The sequence below is a fragment of the Fragaria vesca genome, linkage group LG3, assembly GCF_000184155.1.
Source record: "Fragaria vesca subsp. vesca linkage group LG3, FraVesHawaii_1.0, whole genome shotgun sequence".
Taxonomy (NCBI): domain Eukaryota; kingdom Viridiplantae; phylum Streptophyta; class Magnoliopsida; order Rosales; family Rosaceae; genus Fragaria; species Fragaria vesca.
The window spans coordinates 15,393,410-15,414,536 of NC_020493.1; the positions used below are offsets into that span (position 1 = coordinate 15,393,410).

Below are 21,127 nucleotides of genomic sequence, written 5' to 3' on the forward strand. Positions count from 1 at the left end.
TGTAATGGGTTTCATTCTGTAATTTCAATTTTGAAAATTAAGAATTTTATGTGTTGCTTTGTTGCATTGGGTTTAGATAGTGATCTAAGTTTATGGGTCTTCCTTTTAACAGTGAAAAATGTGATTTTGATTTGGAGTGTTCATGGAGGTGTCCCCACAAAGGATGGAAGTGTGTGAGCCCTAAAGTAGAGGGCAAGAGGTATAGACTCAATGTGGTTGGGATTCAGGTGAGCGGATGGAGCGCAGCAGGAGGAGGTGTGATTAGAAATGAAAAGGGAGTATGGGTAGCAGGATTTGCACTAAATTTGGGAAGTGATAAAGTTGTTGAGGCAAAGCTTTGTGCTTTGTACAGAGGCTTGGAGCTTGCTTGGAAATCTGGGTGGGCTCCTCTTGAGGTGGAGAGTGACTCAAACGTCGCTGTAACTCTTGTATTGAATCAATTGTTGCACGAGAGCCACCCTCTGTTTCGGTTTGTTAGAAACTGCCAGGAGCTCCTTGAGAAAAGCTGGAGATGTTCGCTGCGGTGTGTATCGGGGGAACAAAACTGCGTGGCGACTTTTTTAGCCACTTTGGGGCTTAGTATGACGTTGGGATGCCACTATTTTGATGTTCCCCCTCCGGTGTGTGCCCCATTTTTGGTTCAGGATGAGTGCAGTGTAGCTCCACCTGGGTCTGCTGCTGCTAGTAAAATGAAGCATCGGAAGGCTGATGGAGTGAATCAAGGAAATGCTAGACTGAAGAACCTAAGGGTGCGTAAACTAATTCAGAAGACTCGTAGAATGAGGAAGCGAAAAGTGGAGGGGGATCATGAAACTGTGACATTCACATGGAGAATTGACGGTTTCTCTAAACCATTCACCTTCAAGCTTTACTCCGAGCCTTTCATCATCGGTGGTTTTAAATGGTACTTTTAAGTTTCTCGTAGCATTCACATACTTAAAAAGTTCTTTGCTTTATGTGATATGTTGTGGTTTTTAACTTAGCATGGTTGGTTTTGTCAGGCGAATCCTTGTGTATCCAAAGGGAAACAAGGAGGACTACTTGTCGGTGTACTTGGATATTCCATCTACTAGGGCATTTCCACTTGGCTGGTCTAAATATGCCAAATTCAGCTTAACCTTGGTTAATCAACTTCAGCGCAGCAAGTCAATAACAAAGGGTACATTCTCTTCTCTTTCTGTTATTTGTATATGTTGTCTTGAACTTTTACAGAATGATGTAAAACGAACTAGGAAATTCCTGCATCCTCTTATGGAGGATTTCATTTTATGTGCTCTCAGCCTTGGTACGAAGGAACGAATGACTACATGATGAGAATATAATGTGTGACTGACTGCCAACTGCACTTATTTAAGTTCTTATTTGTTATCAACTTTTCTTCTGACCCTAGTCCATGGGATTTAATTGCAATAACTGTAAATGTAAAACTGTACAAAGATTGAGAAAAAAAACTTCTAGTATAGAATTTGTATCTTGTGTTTTGAGGTGGAAAAGCGACCAGTTAAGGTGAAGTAGAGTAGTTTTAAATATAAAGGGAAGTCTCAGTCAAAGGAACAATTGATTTCAGATTGTCTAGTGTTCATTTGTTCCCATTTTTTTTCATGTTGCCCTGGGAAGACTCGAGAAAGACATTGTTTCTCACATTCAAAACTCAAAAGGCATTTAGCATTATGCTCTTGTTTATTAGAGATAGTACTGTAAGTTCACTTACTGCACTAGCAGTCTTAATACTTGAACTTGCTTATATATGGTTCAGTCAGGTTAATGGAACATAGTTCACTGTTGAAATTGTTGTGGACTTATAAAACATTTGCCAGCTATGATGACAGAAGCTTGCTGATTTTAGCTATCAATTTTTAAAGGATATCTTTAATCTGCATGTCAATTTGTATCATGTTTGGATAAACCTGATTTGATTCATCAAAATGGGTAGGATGCACGAAAATCATATTTATTTATTTTCAGTTGAAATAGAGAATAAGAAGGTTGAGTTGCTGCAATTTGATACTTTAATGAAGTGGGGCAACTTTTTTTTTATTATACTGCGGTTTGCTGTTTGGCTACTGAGATAAGTGTATGAGGTCCTTGATAGCTGACGTGCATTTGCTGAAAGTAATAGCTTCGTCATATGAATTATTCACTGGGAACTAATATCATGTGTGAAAAGATGAATACCATCGAAAGCACGCATTTGTACATCTTACTTGAATTACAGTGATACAAGATTGACCTGCATACAATGCTATACACTGCTAAGTGTGTCGAAATTCCCTTACCTGAATGCTGTCTATTAAATGCTTAGTCTTTATATATTACGATCCCTTATTGGATTAATGCTATTTTCTTTTAATGACCTTTGATGTTTTTATTTGCAGAGATTGTACATGTATTCAAAGATTGTGAGAGGGATTGTGGCTTCAAATCGTTAGTTCCTCTTAGTCAATTTTATGACTATATTAATGGGTACCTTGTGAATGATATATGTATAATTGAAGCCAAGGTTGCAGTGCGTAAAGCTGATGCTAAGATTTTACAAGACCAAGGAATTTCTGCACGTATGGAATCCTTAGGGAAGGAAAAAGAGGGGCAGGGACCGTCAAATGTGCAGCCTGTGAATGTTCCAGATATTTCAGCACAATGGGAGACACCATGTTGTGAACAGGTGCCTGCCAGCTACCACAGTGCACCAATTTCTGAACAAATTGGCACCAAGCTTCCTAACATTTCCATTGCGAAGGAAATAAGGATGTGTCATCCACATCAGCTGATGAGCTAATGGATTTCAGGGGTTTAGCCAAAATAGAAAAAGCTTTTTTTCCACTGGTAGATGAAGTTTGTTCCTGTCACTCTTCTCTCATTAAATGCCAGATGAAGCAAAGTCCGAAGTTTAAAGAGTGGGCATTCACAGCCTTAGGCCGAGTTCTACATTTTTTGAAAACAAAAAAGGTTCAAGATATGACAGATGATGTCTGCGCAGAGCTAGAACTTCTATGGGATGAGCTCCAGGCCTTCAAATTTGACTTGGCTTGGCTGAAGCCTTATGTTGAAAGAGCTTTGCGTGTCAATAAGCTGGTCAAAAGGGAAGGACAAATACAGAGCTTGAGAAAGGATGTGGATGATTTGAAGATTGAAAAGAAGAGGCTAATGGCTAAGCTTGAGGTAGCAAGAAGAGAATTGGAAGAGGCTGAAGGTGTTGAAAAGATGGACATGGATAAGGAGCTAGGTTATGGGGGTTAGCCGTTCTGTGGAATTCTGAGTTCTGAAAATTGTCCTTGAATGCTTTCATTTGCCGAAGAATGCGAACATATAGTACAGACTTCAGTATTTACAAACTCTGAAGTAGGCGCTGTGTTTGCTCTCTTCGACATGTTATTTCAAGGATAATTCTCAGAAATTTAATTAGTTCATGGGCAGAATATTCTAGTTTTAGATTCTCCAATAAGTTCATAATTTTTAAATACGTATAACCTTTTAATGGCTAAAGGCTGAAATGAGGAAGATTGTTGTCGTATTAGTTATATCTGAACTTTGCGTGGTGTCAGGGCTAGTGCTCATCGCACAGCTTCCCTTAAGAGATTATCAGCATTGTGATCCGATTTGATGAAGGATAAAGTGTAGAGACAAAGAGATAGCAAGAGAATCATCTTATTCATTGATAGGAGTCCTTTATATAGGGAATTACACAATACCAATATGGTGAGGATATAAATACATAGATCTAGTCAAACTACATATCCTATTGACATAAGGCCAAGACACACATAAAGAATATCTAGAAAGATACAAAATATCCTAGAACACTCTCCCTTGTGCCGCGCGTTGATATGCCGATGCTGTTGATCTGTTGCCTTGTCAAAAACCTCGTCAAGTCACAAAAACCCTGTACGTGGGAGAAAAACTGAACCTTGATCGTAGGAGAAAAAGAGTACAACGCATCCTTTACATTTGATAGTGACATGTATGTATGTGATAGACTCTCCCTGAAGTTCGCACCTCCCCCTGATCTTTACATCAATCATAGGGCTCTTCCTGATTCTTTCTAATCATGGAAGTTTCACTAACTTAGCATGTCAATACTCTTTAACATGTCTTCAAATGTGGCATTGGGCAATGATTATCTAGATCATGCCGTATTGTTCTCAAACATGATCTTTTACACATAGATCTTGAGGAAAAGGCTGCTTCTAAACTCAAAACATAAGTTCGTGTAGGAAATCAGATTTCCGCGCAGCATGACCTTCAGTTACTAGAACAGTCGTAACTTCCTCTAGGAAATACATATGAACGAACCGTAAACGGTTTTGGAAACTAGACTCATTTATCTTTCCAACCGTATATTACACACATTCTGGTTTATCAGGAGCTGTAGTCCAGTCGAAGTTGACTGTTTTGCCAAAATCAGATTCTCGGATAGATTCGTCCTACTTTACGAAAATGGCCATAACTCACTCAATATGATAGGTATGATCAAATGATTAGTGTCCCTGGAAAGTAGACACATAGACCTTTCCAATGGTACCAATTTCACCATTTTCGAGTGAGTGAGATTTCTTGTAGGTCCCGTGGAACTTGACCTACGAAACTTGGCAGATTCTGATTTCGCTTTTGATGTGTCTTTCTTATGTAGGGATAGAATAAGCCTCAACCTTTCATACCATTAAGTATTGAAAAAGGAGTTACTGTCATTACATTGGCGATGCGTGGGCGCATAGCTACACTTAACTTTACAACTTTTCATAGCGAATGAGATGTCAAGTATTTCGTATTGTGTTGAGTACATTGATGTGTCTTATTGTACTTAGATGGGAACTCCATCTCTTAACACATATTTGTCATCTTGCTTTAGACAAAACAACGGATATCTCTTTAGAGCAAAGACCTTGACTAATCATGGGAGTATATGTAGACCTCACTTTCGTTAGAGCATCTAAGCCGATTGATAGAAAATCATCATCAATACAGTCATCGAAATACTTATCGAGACCGTGTCTTCCCAAGAAAGCATAAAAAGGTGTCCGCAAGTTGGTTGTATCTATCTACATAGTTTGATGTAAGAATGGAATGTTCACTTTTGTGTCATTTAGCGTAGGAGGGTCTCACTCCTAATTTAGCTAATGAATAGGCTTTCAAAACGAGCAATGAGCATTGCAGGGGGCCAATGAGATATCGAGGGAAGGCCGGTGCACGTCAATTGCTTGAGGAGTTGACCGGACAGCCTCCAGGAAGTTGAAGCCGTGTTCGGGTGACGTCAATGTTCCCCGGGTCATCACCATGCTTCATGGTGATGCTAGATCCCGAATGTCTTCGTTTTGAGCGGAAGAATGGATGTCCATGGGAATTTCTCAAGATTTGGACCATTATGTCTCTTCCAAGATGACCGATTTGGTCAAACCAAAGCCTATATGAGTCGGTGTCCCAAATATCATGTTTGGCGACAACATGTGATTCGATATTTGAATCATAGTGACATACAGTCGACCAGAATGACTCATAAACTTCTCTAAAATGCATTTCAGTTTGCATTCATGAGAAGGTATACACAAAAGAATTCTTATTCATTCTCACAATGTGTTTTCAAATGAAAACTATTAGCATGAATGTCTTTAAAGCTCAACATGGTTCGGTTGCCTCTCAATGCATAGAGAGCATCTATGACGTTGATCATGATGCCATGAGGCATCAAGATTCAAGCTAAACCGCGTCCTTAAATGACCGGTATGATTCAATCATTGCAGTCACAGAAGATTTACAAGGCACAAAATTCAGAGATAGTTACCGGTTCCTTAGAATGTTATGGATAGTTCCACTATCTGCAAGGCACTCAATATAGTAGATAAAAGAGTAAATAGTTCCACTTGAACCATTTAGAAGGATTGAAAGAAGCTACGAAAAGCTGCAATCCCGAGAGTGCATAAAAATTTCCGCACAGAATGACCTTTGCTCACTAAAACAGCCATAACTTCTTCGTTAAAATAGATATGGATGAACCGCAAAAAGTTCTGAAAACTAGACTCGTAGAGCTTTCCAATGATATAAAGCTCACTATCTGGTTCGTCCGGAGCTGTTCACAAAGCTCAAACGAAATTGACTGTCCAGAAGGGACAGATTGCATGTTTTTCGCAGAATTGGCATGTGCGAAGCTGTGAAGCTTGCAGATGGCGTGTAGGTTTTTGCCTTAGCCAAAAGTGACATGTGTATGATCAAAATCAAGTCCTTTTGGTTGTTCTAAGGTCGTAAACTCCATGACTAGTTAGCAAAAGCTCCTTGACATAAACATAAACTAACTCAGAGAACTTAGAGGATTCAATCATGATGATAATTTTCCGGTTTTGATAAGTCTTCAACGACTTTTGCAAGACGGCAATTGGTTTAATAGCATAGAGGAATCCAAATCAAAAGATTTCGGTAACTCCAAGTCAGTATGACCAGGCATGTCCGTGGAGGGTTGGTAGTGCGAGGCACACTTGAAACCACTATCTCCTTAATTTCGGACAATTCTAAGACATCACACTGAGCTTGGATGAGCCTAGTTGAACAATTGATTATGGAAAATCCGCTATAGGGTAGAAGACTTAACCGGAAACACGTTGACGATCCTTCTTGAGGATGCAAGGCCGTGTGTCATCTTCACTTGGAAGAGACCAAAACGGCACAATCTAACCATATAGATTGTAAATATGCCATGCTTCTAAGGATAATGTAAATATGTACATCTTGTTTGTGAATCAATACGAACCATAAGAGGAGAATAGTTTCATAACTTCGAAAAAATTCTCAAGGCATTCATTATTGCTAATGTGAGTACATCGAGGTCCCAAATAGACGAAGGTCTTCGATACGACGCCTTATTACATATAGCTTGGAAAGAAAATCAATGTCTAGCTAATGACGTCAAAGTCAGGGGTAGCTAGAGCAGGAACCGAATCTTCGAAATTCGCGATCATGAGGATGACGTTCTTGTCCTCATATTGATTTTCCGTACCTTTTTGTATGCATTCACAATTTGAAGGAGCTTGACAATCTTGAACCAGTGATCCGAAGATCTACAACGATTGCATTGTCATGAGCTGATGTGAGTAGTTTTGACAAATATAATTGGAGTCTAGACTGGGAGTGTTGCCATTAGGGTCGGCGGCACCTCCCCCTCTTTTCTAGACATCGGCACGGTGTTTTATACTGTTGCCATGACCCATATTGTTGTCCCCACATTAAGGAATAATCCCAAATACGTTTATCGCATTAGCGTATATACAATTCTCGTTTGCAATTATATAATCAAAATCAAGTCTCGTTAGTAATTCCAAACCAACTTGGAGGACCTAGAAAACTTGATGATGATCGAATCCACTAAAGATTATGGATCATGATGCCACAAAAGATCATTGACAATATGTAGTCAATTAATGTGGTAAGCAATCCACTAGACTAATAATTCAACAAGTAGAGTTATATGAACGTTTCAAGAAACGCTTCATGAGTGCATTTCACAGTATTTTGTGGTCATTGCTTTTTGCACAGATTGTCATTGAAGGCTTTTGTCGATGTGGTGCGTCAAAGACTTTGAGCGCATGAGATGTACAATCTCGGCATCTAGGCTTGTTAGCTTGGGGGTCAAAACATGTCGTTTAATCCTTTCCAATAAAAGGTTCTATAGATACCAAGTGAAGATTCGACTCAGGTATCGAGTACGTCATAACTCAAAGGAGCAGAATGTTACATTGCTCTTGCATACAAAACCAAGTTGTTATAAGATTCGATAGAGGTCACAAACAATGCTTTTAATATTTAATTGTTTGTCCTACGGATTGATCATACACAATCCGGAAAAACCGCGAATTGATCAAACACAATTCGAAAAATGCCTCAGATTGATCAAACACAATCCGGAGAAAGGTCAGGGTTGATCATACACAACCCGGACAAGAAATCAAGAGTGATCAAACACACTCTTGACCCACAAATAAAATTTTGGGATTTTGGTACCTGCACGTACAAAATCCCAAGCATAGAATGGAGATGGAGAAAGAGAAGGGGAGAAAGCACTTTATCTCCCCCGAGTTTATTGAACTTTGAAGAGTTTAGGGTTTAAAACATATGGTAAAATTTCTTCGAAAAACTCAGATTTCTTGATCTAAAGCTCGATCGGCGAAACCAGAAAAGAAGGCGAAGCTGACGGCCGGGAAGCGGCGGTTGGGAGCAGCGGCAGCGTCGAGGCCGAGGCAGGGCCGAGAACTTTTGGTTTGAGAAAAATTGTTTTTTAGGGTTTGGAAAACAAATGGTAGGTTATTGGCTCTAGGGTTGGAACAAAGTGCATGATAACGTGATGAAAGATAAAGTGTAGAGACAAAGAGATAGCAAGAGAATCATCTTATTCATTGATAGGAGCCTTTTATATAGGGAATTACACAATACCAATATGGTAAGGATATGAATACATAGATCTAGTCAAACTACATATCCTATTGGCATAAAGCCAAGACACACATAAAGAATATCTAGAAAGATACAGAATATCCTAGAACACGATTCTGGTTCTTTATATATTTTTCTTGTCTCTATTTCACTATTTGATAACCACCTGTTGGTAATTCTTGTGCAAATCAATATAATTTATATTCTGCATTAAGCTCCCCATCTTTTGAGGTTCATAGTTTAGCACCTTCAGCCATTGTGCTTCCTAGACAAGCTACTTGGTCTTTGGTTCTTTTATCACATAATAAGTGAAGAACATTGTGAAAATAAAGTGGAAGAAAATGACATAAATCATAAATCATATTGATAACAAACAAAATCAGGTTAGCAAAGGCATAAGTCGACTTAGCGAATGTCAATATCAATACACAAACTAAGAGCAAGTCCACCGGTGGGAAAAAAATCCAACCCAGGTTGGATCCACACAGGCAAAGTAACCAACCCAGCCCAAATTTTTTTGCTTCCACCCATAAATGAGTTATCTCCCCAATCCAACCCAGGTTAGATTTTTAGGGAGATATCTAACCCAGGTGAGAGGAGAACACCAGCCCAGGCGAGATGCAGCCACCTCAGCCCTGCCCAAGCTCATGGCTTGCGTCAGCAACGCAGGTTGCACCGATCGACGCACCTGGAAAGGAGGTTACGCGCACGAACGAACTGCAACCGAAAGAAGACGAGCGTGTGATGATGACAGGAAGACTGTGACGATGAACTGCAGCCTGGTGCACTCGCTGTCGGGGTGGCGCAAGGCAGGGGGCTGCTTGTTGCTGTGCTTGCGGAGGAGGCTGGAGTTGCGTTGTTTGCTGCTGTGCATGTGGAGCGGCAACGTGCAGAAGAGGCTGGAGTTGCGCTGCTTGCTGCTGGGTGTGCGGAGGAGACTGGGGTGCTTGCCGTCGGAAGGTGGGTACTCACCGTCGGCAGCCCAGAGAAGAAATATGGGTGCCCAGAGAAGAAATACAGCAGCCCAGAGAATAAATTTTAAGGTTTTTTTCTTTTTTTGATTTATAATTTTATAGAAAAAATTTATAAAAATAAATAAAAGTATTTAGATTGTGTTTTTCACTGGATTGATAGCTAATTTTACATATGCCTAGTTAATTTAGATTGTGTTTTTCATTAGACAGTATCAAATAAAAGTATTTTTTAAGCTTGACTTGTTACTTAAATGTCATGAAATAAAAACATTAATTTTAATATGACATATAATATATATAAATTACTATTTATTTATATATAAAACGATTAATTGCATTTAAAAATATAATTTAAAATTCAAACAGTCACTGCCACATGACAACAATCTCACATTTTAAATGGGTGAAAACTGCTGCCCAGTCACAGTGACCCAGGTCACTGTATTCATTCTAACCCAACGGATGAACTTGCTCTAACGAGAATGGATTTACAGAAGCTACGTGCACCCATAGGCGGACGAAGAGGGGGGCAGTGGGGGCAGTTGCCCCAATGAACTTTCTTTCATGCTAACTACCTTCTTATATATGTCAATGTTTATTTGATTTTCCCCCCAGTCACGACTTGACATATGCACTTATTGTTTAAGAATCTACTATATATCCCACAAAGGAAAATATCCCAGGCATCGGGTCTGATCAATGACTCTCTCGATTATATTTTTGGTTTTAGGTATCAGTTTAGGTGATTTTTTTTTTCTTATTGGATTTTTGGTTTTGGGGGGTTTGGTTTAACTTGAATTCATATATTGAAGTTTCGAAGTCGGAAAGCTTGTAATTTTATAGTGCTTCATTAGGATTTCATATGATTGGTGAAAAGGACTCCAATATTTTTCAGAATAATATAGATTAACCATCTGAAGAACTACAAATTAATAGAGAGATGGAAATGAACACTGAGTCGTCGACTCTAGAGGCTACTTAGCCTCAACTCTTTTTTTTTTTTGCCCCCACTTACATAACTTTCTGCGTCCGCCACTGCATGTACCTGCAATAGCAAGAATGAAACGAGTTGTTATAACTAGTTTTTAAAAATTAAGATCGGAATTCAACCTAGTTAAGTAAGTGACTGATCGGTTTAGCTACTACACAAGATTTTTGTCCAAGCTCTCAGTTGATTGTGTTTGTCAATGTTAAGAAATATGCACACCTTACGGATGAATGTTGCGTTAGCCGTGATCATTTAAGTTATTACAAAACATGGTAGCGCAACCGTCTTATTAACACATTACCTCCTAGTCCTCAAAAGCTCATGTATCAAGCGGATAAGTAAGCCCTTATACTAGTTTGAAATAATGGTTTTAACTAAATCATTAATTTAGAATTACTATATGTTGATATTAACAAATTGAATTTGTAGCTTCTACGAGAGAAAAAGTTCAAACAAATGATTCCCCAAGTAAAGGTGGAGGATAATAGAACATGAGTCTCAGTCTCTCTAAAAAAATATACCAAAACCCTAATTATGTGCAGCACAACGGCAGCGAATACGGTGGACCTTCATCTGCTCAAGGACGTCTCAGCGTCATCTTTCAAGGTCGACTAGGTGTCTCCCTTCGAGCATTAGGGCGAGGCGGTCTTCACGGTTTTGAGATCAGGTTGATGTGGTTTGTGCTGGGTTGCAGTGGTCATTTGGTGAATCACTCTTAGGAGCAGAGGTTGTCACTTGCCAAATTTGTGCGGTCAGCGACAATAGAAGGCGGTTTCAAGCGAGGTTGTCGGAATCATATTTGGGTTTTGAATCCGGGCATTGAATTGTAGGGAGACGATATCAAGGTCTACATCACGAGCGTTGGTTCTTGATTTACAAAGCAAGTTCAGAGGCAACACTTGATTGTTTTGATGGCAGAGGGGGTTTTCCGGCTAGGAAAGCCGCCAAATTTAATTGGCGGTAGCAAGCTCCCTTAAATTGCTTCGCTGTCGGTCAGACTAGGATGGCTACAAGAAACGAGATGGAATTTGGGCCTTTTGGCCTCAGTTCCTTTGGGTTGCATCGATTTGTGTGGCTGAATGGACTTGTTTTTGGGTTTTTCCATTTCTCTTTTCTTTTTATCATTTGTGTCAGGCTTGTGTATAGGCTATTTGTGGGAGTGACACTTCTAGCCTCTATTGTTGTTAAATCAAAGCTGGGTTATTGGCTGCTGAGTGGAAACGAACACCAATGGGTCTTAGGCGTCAATTCCCATTAGGACGGTTACTTTGTCTTGCTGTCGTATAGGTTTAGAGGTTAATTTTATTTGTTTTCTAGTATTCATGTCCACCCTTTTAACGTGTAGTTTTGAGGTTGTTTGCAGTTTGTAGTTGTGGATTAAGTTGTACTTTGTGTGTGAGTAGTCCTCAAATTACTCATACATTGATCGTTTTACGGTCGTTATTAGCTACAAGCCTAATAAGAGTCATTCCAATTTCTTCAAAAAAAAACAAAAAAAAACCAAACCATTAGTTTATCTTAGTTTGCTTGAGATTTGAGTAATAAATTATTGAATCAAATGTATAATTTGGATCAAATTTGAGTCTATTGTCTATCTTAGATTTCAAACGAGATATGGTTTTTGTCTTCAAGTTTTCGTTATATACGGTCAATTCACCATCTAAATTTCAAGAAATGTTAACAAATGATTACAGCTGTGCATGCAAAGATTTGGTCGGCTTTTGTTCAATTAAGTTAGAGAAGTGGAGAACTGCTTCAAACCCCGCCACGACCGAGAATTTCGCTCTACGTATGCCCATTCACAATAAATTAACGGCAAAATAAAATAACTTTTGTTCCAAACGCTTTTTTTGTTCTCAGCACGGTAGCGGCAAATCCAGTGGATCTCCGCCTGCTCAAGGACATCTCGGCGTCGTCTTTCAAGGTCGACTAGGTGTCTCCCTTCGAGCATTGAGGAGAGGTGGTCTTCGCGTTTTTGTGATCGGGTTGATGTGGTTTGTGTTGGGTTGTGGTGGTCGTTTGGTGAATCACTCTTAGGAGCAGAGGTTGTCGCTTGCCAAATTTGTGCGGTCGACGACAATAGAAGGCGGTTTCAGGTAGGGTTGTCGGAATCGGAAATTGGTTTTGAATCCGGGCATTGAATTATAGGGAGGCGAACTCAAGGTCTGTGTCACGAGCGTTGGTTCTTGATCTACAAAACAAGTTGAGAGGCGACGCTTGATTGTTCTGATGGTAGAGGGGGTTTTCTGGCTAGGAAAGTCGCCAAATTTAATCGGCGGTAGCAAGCTCCCTTAAATTGCTCCGCTATTGGTCAAACTAGGATGACTGCAAGGAACGAGATGGAATATGGGCCTTTTGGCCTCAGTTTCCTTTGGGTTGCATCGATCTGTGTGGCTGAATGGACTTGTTTTTGGGTTTTTCCATTTCTCTTTTCTTTTTATCATTTGTGTCAGGCATGTGTATGGGCTATTCGTGGGAGTGACACTTTTAGCCTCTATTGTTATTCAATCAAAGCTGGTTTAGTGGTTGTTGAGTGGAAACGTACACCAATGGATCCTAGGCATCAATTCCCATTAGGACGGTTACTTTGTCTTGCTGTCGTATAGGTTTAGAGGTTAATTTTATTTGTTTTCTAGTATTCATGTCCACTTTTTTAACATGTAGTTTTGATGTTGTTTTTTCAATTCGTGGTTTGTAGTTGTGGATTAAGTTGTATTTTGTGTGTGAGTAGTCCTCAAATTACTCATACATTGATCATTTACCGTCGTTATTGGCTACAAGCCTAATGAGAGTCATTCCAATTTCTTCAACAGCAAAAAAAAACCAAACCATTAGTTTATATATCTTAGTTTGCTTGAGATTTGAGTAATAAATAATTGAATCAAATGTATAATTTGGATCAGATTTAAGCCTATTGTCCGTCTTAGATTTCAAACGAGATATGATTTTTGTCTTCAAATTTCCGTTATATACGATCAATTCACCATCTAAATTTCAAGAAATGTTAATAAATGATTACAGTTGTGCATGCAAAGATTTGGTCGGCTTTTGTCCAATTAAGTTAGAGAAATGGAGAACTACTTCAAACCCGTCACAACCAAGAATTTCGCTCTACGTATGCATGTCCTTAATAAATTAACGGCTAAATAAAATAATTTTTGTACACCAAACACTCTTTTTTTCTCATGCAAACTGCTCATATAATTTGCCGTCAAATATTTACTTCTTTCTTTGGTTTAATCACTTTCAGGTATGTCTTTCTTTTTATTTTTTTTGATTGAAATCACTTTCAGCTATTTCAACATTCATGACTTAGACTCTCATTCTAATTATTGTAATTTGAGAAAAATAAAAAAGTGAAATAATATAGTATTATGATGTCAATAAAATTGTCATTAATATCAGGTTATTGACTGAATTGACAGAAAAAAAAAATAGAAAGAGTGGTCAAGTGGGTGGCTAGAATTTTCTCTGATTGTCTTTGTAAATCGAGTCGGCAAATCTCATTTCACTCTCAGACTTTCAAACTGTCCCTTTCACTCTCAGACTCTCCAGCTCACTCGCCTTCCTCACTTCCTCGGTTCTAGTTTTCTTCAATCTCTCAGTCAATCTCATGGAGGCCGCAATGGGAAGGTACCTTTTTCAATTACCTTTTTACATTCAGGATCCGTCTCAAATCGTTGCATGCAGTTTAATCCCTCTTCTTATATTTTATTTGGGGCCTGTTTTTGGTGAAGACCCTGATCCCTAAATGGTATGCCTCTTTCAAAGTTCAAATCTGTTTTTGGGTGAAAACCCTGATCCCTAAACAAATCTTCACACAAGGTTATGCAGTATTTTTCAAAGTTCAAATCTTTTTTCTTTTTTGATACGAAAAAAGTTCAAATCTTGTTTCTGTTGCATGATATACATATGGTCTCTGTTTCTGTGGTTTCTCTTTTCTATTGACTGATGATGGATGTTGTGTTATTGATAGATGGAACACTCTTGCACCGGAGGACATCATAACGGTGACATTCGTGTGGAGAATTTACAACTTCTCCACATTATCCAAAGGCAAGAAGTACTCAAATATATTCATCACCGATGACACCGGTGATTATCAGTGGTAAATAATTTCAATAATTTCCGAGTCCTGAGATTTACATTCTTAAACATTTGAGTGCTTTGTAACCCTTTGTTAGATGTCAGTCTTGGACATGATATGGTTTGTTTGTGCAGGCGGGTTTTGGTGTATCCCAAGGGCAATTGTGTAGATCACATGTCAGCCTATTTGGACGTTGCTGGCGCTTCAGAGTTGCCGCTTGGGTGGTCTAGACTTGCCCGCTTTAAATTGACTGTGCGCAATGAATTAGATCGCAGAAGATCGATTACAAAGGGTATATTGCTTGCTCTTTACTGTTGTGTCTTTTCATGTTTGTGATTTTGTTTTTGTTTATTGTATTGCCATTGCTTCATTTTTTATGAGCGTTGTGTATATGAAACAAGTGATTGGTGTCTTGTGTTATGGATGCTTTGGTTTGACTCTGTATTGCATCTACTGCAAAATATGATGTTCTTTGTGTTTTCATTTTAATGCTTGGCTGGTTGCTCTATGCTTACTGAATTTTGTACCCATACAAGATGGTGGAAATGAAAAAAAATACAAATGGAAAAGTTGTGCGTGCCATATAAGAAAACATATTGTTTAGGGTAGAAGTTAAGGAGAATAGTAGTAAATCTATGTTCCATAGTGTGCGTAACTGATTACTCCATTAAGTAAAAGTAGAATCGAATTGATCTAGTTAGCGCTCTAACCTTACATGGTAATAGAATAGTTGTCACAACGTAAAGTGTTTTCCTCATCTGCATGTCTAGTTGCTTATGTTCGATCCATCAAAAGGACGTGCATGAGCCGTAGTTTTTCAATTAGATGCTGTCTAAAGGCTGAGATGCTGCGACTAGATACGTCATACCTGGTTGTGTGCCAAATTTGAGCTGCGTTCTTTTTTGAGGCACTGTTATTGTGTTCGGGTAAAGGAAATTGTTAGTTAGTAGATTTAAGTACTTATTTGTCTTATTGTGAATACATGAGGTACATTTAAATAGTTAATTAGAGTGGAATTAAATGCCAAGTGCACGTTCCAAAATAAGGTGTATACATCTGTTCACAATGGAAGCTTGTTTGTATTAGTTCAGTTTGATTCATTGAAAATGAATAGGTTTTGTTTATCTGTAATGTTTGAATTTTTTGGGTGTATAAGGAACTGCGATGCTTCCTCTGGCAGTGTATTCGGTTTTGCTTAAGGGAACTGTTTGTTAGTGCATTTAATATCCATTGTGAAATATGTCATTGATTGCCTTAGGTAATATTAATTAAGAATATGTCTAGTTGATAGTTCATGCATTTGTTTATTGTGGTCTATGTTTATCAATGAAACATCTAATTGAGTTCGCTATTAGTACTGTTACAAATTCCTACTGCTTTCTGTTTTGTACCTAGGGTGAGCTATCTTCATGATCAATCTTTTGAAATCATTGGTATTTTGATTTTGCAGAAACAGTACATATCTTTGACAAGAACGACAGCGACTGGGGCTTCACCTCGTTAATTCCCTTGACTGTGCTTAATGACCATACGCAAGGGTATCTTGTGAACGATACCTGTGTCATTGAAGCAAATGTTTCAGTTCCTAAGGCTCTTACAACCTTAGCCAACGAAGCTAGTAGTTCTGCACCTGTGCAGCACTTGGGTGGAGAAGTACCAATGAATGCTGAGCCTACCCATGCTGACTCTCCAGTTGTCAAGGAAGAGCCTTTTCTGAGCTCCTTACCGAGTGGTGTAACCTCAAATTTTAGAGGTTTTGGGGAAATCGATAACGCTTTTGTTCCATTGCTGGAGGAGGTTTGTTCCTTGCGCCCTTCTCTGGTTGAATGTATGCAGGACCAATGCGAACAGTTCACTCAATGGGCGTTCACAACATTGGGTCGACTGTTGCATTTTCTGAACACCGGAGAGCCTCAGAAACTGACAGTGCAATCTCGTCAAGACCTGAGGAAGTTATGGGAAGAGCTTCAGGTCTTCAAATTCGACTTGAGTTGGGTCGAGGAAGATTTTGTGACGGCCTTGGGTATGAAGGACGAACTTGAAAGAGCAAAGAAGTTGAGGGAGGAAATGAACACTCTAGACACTCAAAGGAAGAGGCTCAAGGCCGAGCTTGCTGCAGTGGAAGTAAATTTTGAGGAAGCACAGCAGAAGGCAGCCGATATTGAACGGTTGATTGACGGTGGGCCACAATATAGGACTAAATTGCTTGAGCCTCCATCTTAAAATGTTCTTTCTTTTTTTCTTGTAACAAAGTAGGGGGTATACAGTTTCTCTCTCCTTGCTGAAGATACGCCAGTGAAGGTAGAGTTCTATGGGGGTATGTTATAGACTTATGAAATGAAACTTATGAAATTGTTCAACATATGTTTACAATACATATTGTATGTATGAGCAACTTTCTGTCTTACAACTTATCCAAGAAAACACTTTTTGATACGCTTGTGTTTTGTGGTTGCTGAGAGTTTTTCTTTTGTCTGTGTTGATGCCTTGTTATCCTTTATTTCTTCCGTGTATTTCAGAACGAATGGAATTATGGAACCCTAGTGACTTGGTTCAAAACGACATCGTCTGGTATGAAACACAATTGGCCACTTGTTCAGATTCTGGGGTTCTGGAGGTTTCTAAACCCCAAGTGAAGAGAAACCTATCTTCCTAAAACCCCAACAAAAACCAAATTAGTTCCTAGACGAAAATACCCTCCTAATCCCATAGTTATGTCTGCAAACCGGGGGCATCTTGGTAAACCTGAATACCGCTGTGTTTTTTCTTTCTCTCCAAGCACAAGCATCTCTCTCTCTTCTTTCATCTCACCTAAAGCCCCTCCCTCTCATCAACTCTCTCTGAAAACCCCATTTTTCTCCATATTCCCATTTTGCCCCTGCAGTTCCTTCTCCCTCAGCCATGTTCGTCTCTAGGGTTTTTGCTCGCGTTTCGAGGGCCGTCCCCAGGAACGCAGTGACCTTCGCCGCCCAGCCGAATCACCGATTCCCAATCCTTTCCAATCAGTCGCAGCCTCTGATTCAGGACATGCCCAATAAGGTGCCCTAATTTCTCACTAGGGTTTTGCTAGGGTTTAAGCTGTTTCTGCAAATTTTGCCAATTTTATATGCTTTATGGATTCCAATTTTGATACCATAACTCATGAAGCGGTGTTTTTGTGCTACCCATTGTTTTAGTTCAGAAAGTTTTTATTTTTTGTTGAACAAATTTTGGAGGATAATTGTGTTGGATGCTATGTCAATTCTTGGTTTGGGTATTGGCAATTGGGTTCCTGGGATTTCATGTTCTTAAATTTTGAATATTGGGTTTGTTTTCATAGATGCTAGCCTGGTATCTGTAGTGTACTTAATAAAATGAAGTAACTTATTGTGTCCTTATCATATGCTAACATTGATTAACCAAATGATGATTGAAGGCTATGTGTCTGCTTGGTTAGAATTTCACCCCGGACTTATTATTTACAAACCATTTATGGCGTAAAGTTTGATTGTCATTAGGTTTGATCTTCAATATGTTCACTTTACTCAAAGATATTTGATTTCTTTATCCAGTTTGTATAATTTGTCAACAGAGAGTAAACGAAAAATCCAAAGATGTTTGTTGATCTTGAGAGTTTGAAGACCTGTTGAATGCACATTTACTCATGCAATTTACGTTTATTTTCATTATTTTCTCATATAACAGTTAATTCTGAGCCAGGTGTCTTTGTTGCATCATTCAACCCCAACTTCTTCTATATCTCAACTATTTGGATTCTCTTCATCTGCATCTCCGGAGCCTTCTGAAAGGGTTGGAAATGGAGGTTCTGAGAAGAGTGATGCTAAAGTGTCTGAAGGTGGGGATACACAAGCGGCTGATCAAACCAAAGAATCAGGTTCTATTCCTGATTCCCAGTCTGCCAATGTTAGGAGACAACGTAATCTGAGAGGAGGTACTAAACGAACTGCGTTTTCTGATTCAGATTCCGACGAAGACTTGTCTACCGAGGACCTGGTGAAACTTCTTACGGAAAAGGAAGAACTTCTGAAGCAAAAGCATAAAGAGGTGGAGAAAATGCAAGATAAAGTCCTACGCACTTATGCAGAAATGGAAAATGTCATGGACAGAACAAGGCGTGAAGCAGAGAATACGAAGAAGTTTTCAATACAGGTTCATGTCCACTTTTGGCATACTTTTTGTGCTTTCAAATCCAAGTCATTGCGTTTGTATTTACCTCATTCTTGTAGTACAATTTCTATTCACAGATCCAACAACCACAAAATACTAAATAAATAAATTATAAAATATTCTGAAGATATATTCTGATAAGTGCTTGGAATTATATTGCAGAACTTTGCAAAGAGTTTACTAGATGTTGCAGACAATTTAGGTAGAGCTGCTTCTGTTACCAAAACCGGTTTCACAAAACTTGATCAGTCTGAGAATTCTGCTGGTGCTCTACCACTTTTGAAAACTCTTCTTGAAGGAGTCGAAATGACTGAGAAACAACTTGCTGAGGTAATCTTTTCTTATCAATAATTACAATCAGTCACCCAGAAATGTTGACTGAATAAATTGGTATTTCAAAGTTAAACAGCGTGTTCTCCCTTTTAGCTGCTTGTGTTTATGGGATGATTTATAATATGGTTTGTTAACTCACATAAAGTTAGATCAATGACCTTTTTTTTTCTCATATATGAACACCTATCGTGTCAGTTGGGCTTGTGCTCATTTTAAGAAGTTCAAATCTATATTTGACATACCATGTTGCGACTACCGGTATATCAAGATATGATTTTTGTTCTGGCTACTGGTGTATTAAGTTATGGTTTTGTTACACTGACTGGTTTTACCTCCAATCCTCCTAACATTTCAATCCATTTCATTTCAGGTGTTTAAAAAGTACGGTATAGAAAAATATGATCCTACAAATGAGCCATTTGACCCACATAGGCATGATGCTGTATTCCAAGTATCAGATCCTTCGAAGCCTCCTGGCACTGTTGCTCAAGTTCTCAAGGTATGCTGCAAGTAATAATTTCTTTGCATATTTATATGTTTTGGAAATGAATTTACTGTTTAACTACTGCTTGGCATCAATAGTATAATCTACTTTTTAGTGTGCAACCTTTGGGAACACAACCTTGGGGACACAATTTATGTGCTGAGATTTGATTGAGCATTTAACTATCATGACATGCAGAAAGTTGGAATTGGATGAGCAGTCTTTTTATCATCACCTTGCATAAAATCTAGGAAAAAATTCATAAAGTGTGATTTTGATTTTGTCTGAAACATGAAGCATAATATATTTGATTAGATAACAGATTTTTGCCACGCTTTTGCACCTCTGCTTTTGGATTTAAAAAATGGGGGGTTTTAATTCAAGCCTGTGGGAAGAACACATTTTATGGTTTGTTTTACTGCGTGTGACTTGTAGAATTAAGAACATTAATAAAGACATTCCTGCATTTGTGTATTGCAGCCTGGATATATACTTCATGATCGAGTTATTAGGCCGGCTGAGGTTGGTGTAACTCAAGCGGAAAACAATGCAGCTGGGGAAGATGGTGGCAATTGAACTTTTTACTGCTATAATAGAATTCACTATGACATTTTGGTGTTTTGAAGTACATGACCAAATTTTAGCATGTGTTCAAGAAACTTGAATGAGATCTAATGTTATTCCATGACTTCAGGTCCAACGTTATTTCCAGTGAAATTGTTATTCCACATTTTGTATGAGTTTTGAGCTTATGGATGACATTAAGGATCATTACGGGCATGTGTTCTAATTCTGTTATTATTACGTGCATCCTAGTGTAATTTATACACCACAACTCCCCGTGAAGCCAAATTCTATTGAAATACCTTAATATAGTGTGTTTGGATGCAAGTGAATTCCCGAGAATTTAATCAAAATTAAGTCATAACTCATTCGCCGGAGGGGGAGTTAGAGGGCTATAACAGTCGCTTAGCTGTTGGCACCAGCCGGATAAGAAGCTGCCGTTGAATCAAGGGAAGCCTTTCCTGGTGGACATACTACCGCCTATTGATAGATCAGGATTTGAACTTGAATACCCTTCTTCCTATGGCAGACGCCTTCCTATCTTTCTTGACTATAAAGTGATGGTAGAGGTCGGCGCCTTCGGTGCCTCGTGGTCCTCTTTTACTTTTCATCGGTCTTTAAGCTAGTTGATAGGGCACTTTCCACATCCGCGATGCATCGGGATTTCATCTTGGATTTTTAACCTCAAGCCCTGTCACACACCATTTCTATCATACATACAACATTACATGACGCGAGATTGCATGGTCAACACACACCTAAGGCGTTTACGTTTCGCTTGTAGCAATGAATTCCCAATTTCTTATTATTGTTTCCTTATTTGGATTTTTATCCTGTGAAATTAGCAATTTTTACGGAAAAATAATTGTGAAATTTGAGAGCTTAAATTTCCGACTTAAAGTCCTCACAAAATAAGTGTCATTTGTCAATTCCCTTAATTGAGGTTAGTCTAAATACAAATTCTTGTCATTTAAAAAGGGACAAGGGTGCGTCTTTTGCCACCCCACAAATCACTTTGTTCACCCCACATGTTGTTGATTTATTAAAATATTAAAATACATTAATGTAAAATTACAACAAGGGACAATAAGTTGTTACAAATTATAATTTTTTTTTTT

The 21,127-nt window shown here is 38.7% G+C and overlaps 2 protein-coding genes across 3 annotated transcripts; both read left to right on the forward strand.

Moving 5' to 3' along the window:
- The first annotated feature begins 13,843 nt into the window (after positions 1-13,843).
- LOC101297622 lies at positions 13,844-16,880 on the forward strand. 2 transcript variants are annotated; one of them, XM_004294381.1, is made up of 4 exons: positions 13,844-14,007; positions 14,351-14,482; positions 14,596-14,753; positions 15,912-16,880. In XM_004294381.1, the coding sequence occupies exons 1-4, from the start codon at positions 13,988-13,990 to the stop codon at positions 16,682-16,684; spliced, it is 1,083 nt and encodes a 360-aa protein (XP_004294429.1). In that variant the 5' UTR covers positions 13,844-13,987; the 3' UTR covers positions 16,685-16,880. The 2 variants fall into 2 exon arrangements, with proteins under 2 accessions (XP_004294429.1, XP_004294430.1); XM_004294382.1 differs by having other exon boundaries at positions 13,997-14,128.
- A 451-nt stretch (positions 16,881-17,331) lies between these two features.
- On the forward strand, positions 17,332-20,184 carry LOC101297042 (protein GrpE-like). The gene is made up of 6 exons (XM_004294379.1): positions 17,332-17,500; positions 18,146-18,335; positions 18,423-18,610; positions 18,791-18,958; positions 19,332-19,460; positions 19,926-20,184. Exons 1-6 carry the CDS (start codon positions 17,363-17,365, stop codon positions 20,019-20,021), a joined length of 909 nt encoding a protein of 302 aa, XP_004294427.1. The 5' UTR covers positions 17,332-17,362; the 3' UTR covers positions 20,022-20,184.
- The last annotated feature ends 943 nt before the right edge of the window (positions 20,185-21,127 follow it).

Excerpts from the sequence above, each read along its gene's own strand:
- LOC101297622 (XM_004294381.1), top strand. The coding sequence starts at position 13,988 with ATGGAGGCCGCAATGGGAAG. Across the intron at positions 14,008-14,350 it reads ATGGAGGCCGCAATGGGAAG|ATGGAACACTCTTGCACCGG; the intron begins GTACCTTTTTCA and ends TGTTATTGATAG. Across the intron at positions 14,754-15,911 it reads CAGAAGATCGATTACAAAGG|AAACAGTACATATCTTTGAC; the intron begins GTATATTGCTTG and ends TTGATTTTGCAG.
- LOC101297042 (XM_004294379.1), top strand. The coding sequence starts at position 17,363 with ATGTTCGTCTCTAGGGTTTTTGCTCGCGTTTCGAGGGCCGTCCCCAGG. Across the intron at positions 18,959-19,331 it reads CTGAGAAACAACTTGCTGAG|GTGTTTAAAAAGTACGGTAT; the intron begins GTAATCTTTTCT and ends ATTTCATTTCAG. Across the intron at positions 19,461-19,925 it reads CTGTTGCTCAAGTTCTCAAG|CCTGGATATATACTTCATGA; the intron begins GTATGCTGCAAG and ends TGTGTATTGCAG.